Here is a 1,381-nt window from a genome sequence, read left to right on the forward strand (position 1 = left end):
GACGACGACGACGACGACCGGGACGAAGACGACGACAAAGACGTTTCTTAATCCAAAATTTAACAAATCTGACTTTTGCATTGCAATACCTCCACTCCTGGAGCACGTAGGAGAAAAGTAAAAACACTTTTATTATGCAAATCGTACCCAAGCTATCGATTAAGGGCAGTCTCAATTTCGTCGGATCAGCCGTTGTTGAGATCCGAAAATCTGAGGGCCCGTCAACTCGTGTACTCGCGTAAACTTACACGGTCGGTCTCGCACGCGTGTACTAGCTACGCTTACACTTGGCGCGAGACACTACCGTGATATTGCATATACATATATTGCATACATTTTTCAACATTTAATTGTAGTTTTCAAACAGTTTTAGCAATCGGCGTTACATTCCGTATGTTCCTCGAAGCAGTTATACGCCATCCGTTTCTCGACATGAAACTGTTTCGTGCAAGAAACAGCATGATGCGTAAGTACCCTAAAATTATTGTATATTTGTTCATACTTTTCCTGATTTACTTGTATTTATTCTACTTTATGTATTCTTTCAGTTCTGATAAACCTCGTTACACGCCTCGTATCATGAGCAGGAGATTCGCCCTGACATCTACTGCGTACAAATACTTGGATGTTGGAATCTGCGTGGCACCTGATGCATCCTATGTGGAATTCATTCTCGGCGACAATCGTGGAAATAAGATGGTGTTAAATCATTCAACGTGGATGGAATTTAACAAGAAACGTGCCGAAATAGAGCAGCTCTTCAAGTCAACAGACGCATCATCATCGGTACAGATTGACAATTTAGTTTTAGAACTTGTTAGAATGTACAATAAAAAAGTTGTAAAATTCACGTTAGATGACACTTGCATGTACATGAACATGTCAACTGTATTATTTTTACTCAATCTCGAACATTGTGTAGAGCATGTATATCGGAAACTGTCGGAGGATATAGAAGCTGTAAATGAAAGCTTCGATCAATTTGTGTGTTGTTTGCAAAGTAATATGACCAGTGCCGAGAGAGATGATGCAATTGAAGACATTGCTGCAAGAAAGAGGTAAGTCCACATTTTATGTTTCTGAGATAAACGAAAAAAACTTTCCCCCGTTTTCAAATTTTGTTTCAGAAAGTTGATTTATTTTACATTATATTCTTCTTAGCTATCAATTAGCACATACTTATTCAAATAATAACAAACTTTCAAAATACATGAAATTTTAACACTTTTAATTTGGACTTGCCTCGTTCTAGCACCAAAAATGGAAAAAATGCCTAGCAACAGAACATAAACTAGCAAAAAATATTTGAAAGTAGTACCTTTTAGTTAATGTAATAAATAAGTAAAAATAAATAATAAACTATTAAATTAGCTAATTCTTT

General features: G+C 36.6%; 1 protein-coding gene across 1 annotated transcript; it reads left to right on the plus strand.

The window, feature by feature from the left end:
• Nucleotides 1-324: 324 nt before the first annotated feature.
• LOC105556070 lies at nucleotides 325-1,058 on the plus strand (the record flags this gene model as incomplete). Its single annotated transcript, XM_012003143.1, has 2 exons — nucleotides 325-466; nucleotides 549-1,058. A coding segment is annotated over exon 2 (479 nt), but the record flags the coding sequence as incomplete, so codon positions are not given.
• Between the last annotated feature and the right edge of the window lie 323 nt (nucleotides 1,059-1,381).

The sequence above is a fragment of the Vollenhovia emeryi genome, unplaced genomic scaffold (assembly GCF_000949405.1).
Source record: "Vollenhovia emeryi isolate VEMERY1.0 unplaced genomic scaffold, V.emery_V1.0 DF949155.1, whole genome shotgun sequence".
Lineage (NCBI taxonomy): Eukaryota > Metazoa > Arthropoda > Insecta > Hymenoptera > Formicidae > Vollenhovia > Vollenhovia emeryi.